General features: G+C 54.1%; 1 protein-coding gene across 1 annotated transcript in view; it reads left to right on the top strand.

Annotated features, from left to right (window-relative positions):
- Positions 1-2,115, top strand: part of ESM1 (endothelial cell-specific molecule 1) — a 3,928-nt gene continuing 1,813 nt past the window's right edge. Inside the window, exon 1 of the mRNA XM_005874139.2 lies at positions 1-335. Coding sequence (XP_005874201.1) covers positions 209-335 — 127 coding nt within the window. The 5' untranslated portion in view covers positions 1-208. The remainder of the gene's footprint in view (positions 336-2,115) is intronic.

The raw sequence follows: 2,115 nt of genomic DNA, 5'->3' as shown, positions 1-2,115 counted from the left end.
TGGGTGGTTGATTTTGCTCACTGGCTCCCACATTTGTGACTGGCAGTTTCAGCGTCCTCAGTCTGCTTCTGCGGACGGGCTTTTACCCGGCAGCCCTGACTCCCACGGTTTGCTCGGCTCCCAGGCGGTGCCCGCAGGCGTGGGGCGGGCGGTGCGGGAGCCCCTAACCTGCCCTCTGCCCGCAGACTGCCCCTTCGGCACCTTCGGGATGGACTGCAGGGAGACCTGCCGCTGTCCGCTGGGCGTGTGCGACAGGGTGACCGGCCGGTGTCTGCAGCACCTCTTCCTCCAACAGGCGGCCGCCAGGTCCTCCGACAGAGGCGCTCCCCGAGCAGGTGAGCCTGGGGCCGGGGACGCGGGCGGGCGTTGCACTGAGGGTCAGTGTTACCGAGGGGGAGTGGGTTGCTGCTTGCTGCTGTTTTTTTTTTAAAAAAGATCTTATTAATAATTTAGAAGATTATATAATTTCTCATAAAGTTTACCCAGCTTTTATGGAGGATAAACAAGATCAATGACACCCCCCAAAAAACACGCCCCAAAACACACCTGTAATAAAAAGAAAAACCAACCAAAACGTGCTTTCTGTGCTCCCTCTCGGCTCTTAGACCGTATCTCCTGACTTCCTGAGTCCTTGTACGGAGGCTGGGAGGAGCGGCTTTGTCTAGCAGAGTGCTCGGCAAACTGTGGCTCGGCAAACTGCGAGCCGCATGCGGCTCTTTGGCCCCTTGAGTGTGGCTCTTCCACAAATACCACGTGCGGGCGCACACGTACAGTGCAATTGAAACTTCGTGGCCCGTGCGCAGAAGTCGGTATTTTGTGGAAGAGCCACACTCAAGGGGCCAAAGAGCCGCATGCGGCTCGCAGTTTGCCGAGCCACAGTTTGCCGAGCACTCTGCTAGACAAAGCCGCTCCTCCCAGCCTCCGTACAAGGACTCAGGAAGTCAGGAGATACGGTCTAAGAGCCGAGAGGGAGCACAGAAAGCACGTTTTGGCCAAATGGAAGCATTTGGTGGCGTAATTCCAAGCGTGTTTTCTGTGGCCTCGGAGAGGAGCAGAGAGGCGTCTGTGGCTGGAACTTGGGGATCAGTCCTCACAGGCCGCTCGCCAGCCCACGGCGTCTCTTACCGGGTCGTGGGAACACAGCCTGGTCCGCGCCCCGCACAGCTTGGCTTTCTTGTTGAATAAATGTCCGGTCCAGTCCAGCTTCGATGGAAAGTAGCTCATTTAAAACGACATGTAGCCACAGAACTAGTATCAGTAAACCACACCCCCCACCCCTTGTATTTCAATACTTGACAATCCAAAGCCACTTTATTTAGGGTTTTTTCCCCGGCCCTTTGCAACTCAAATGAATTAAGATTAGAAATCGCTGGCAAATGGGCCATTCCCCAGCTCCCCCTCCTTACACATGGGTGCAATTCAGCGCCTTACGATTAAGGGAAAATAATGAGCTTTTACACGAATGACTATTGTAAGTATGGCTATGCCCTTAAATATTAGTTTAAAATAAAAACCCTTCTTAACCTATTTGCTGAGTAACGGTGTGACTGACTATTTGATGTGGAAATTTAGATCATTATTAATGTTTCAGCTACTTGTGAATTGTCCCCATGGTCCTTGAAAAGCAAAAAGGAAATTAAGACCTACATTTTTTGTGTGTGTTGAGGTGGTGTTCACATCACATAAATTAACCGTTTTAAAGTGATGAGTTCCGTGGCATTTGGTGTATTCACGACGCCGAGTGGCCACCACCTCGAAATGGTCCCAGGACATTGTTCTCAGCCCCCAATAAAACCCCAGGCCCCAGCCCTGCCCGCCCCCCCACCCCGGTTCCTCACCTCCTCCACCCGCAGCCACGGCTCTGCGCCCGAGAGGGGGTTTGGAAGGTCTGATGCGTTTACTGCGGGGCTCGCACCCGCTGTGTGCGGCTCGCTGCCGAGCGCTTGGCTGTTTATCTATTTGCTTTCTGAAAACCAGAGGCCAGAGAACCGAGGACACAGCATCACACCCCTCTGCATCATGTAAGGTCGCACCTAAGCTTTTCCACCGAGAGAAACGAACCCCTCGGGAGCCTCCGTGGTCGGGGATGGGCGTGGGGGATGCCGACGAGGGGCC

This window comes from Myotis brandtii, unplaced genomic scaffold (genome assembly GCF_000412655.1).
Source record: "Myotis brandtii unplaced genomic scaffold, ASM41265v1 scaffold426, whole genome shotgun sequence".
Lineage (NCBI taxonomy): Eukaryota > Metazoa > Chordata > Mammalia > Chiroptera > Vespertilionidae > Myotis > Myotis brandtii.
Note: the sequence above shows the minus strand (reverse complement) of the source record. Positions and strands in the feature narration are given on the sequence as shown.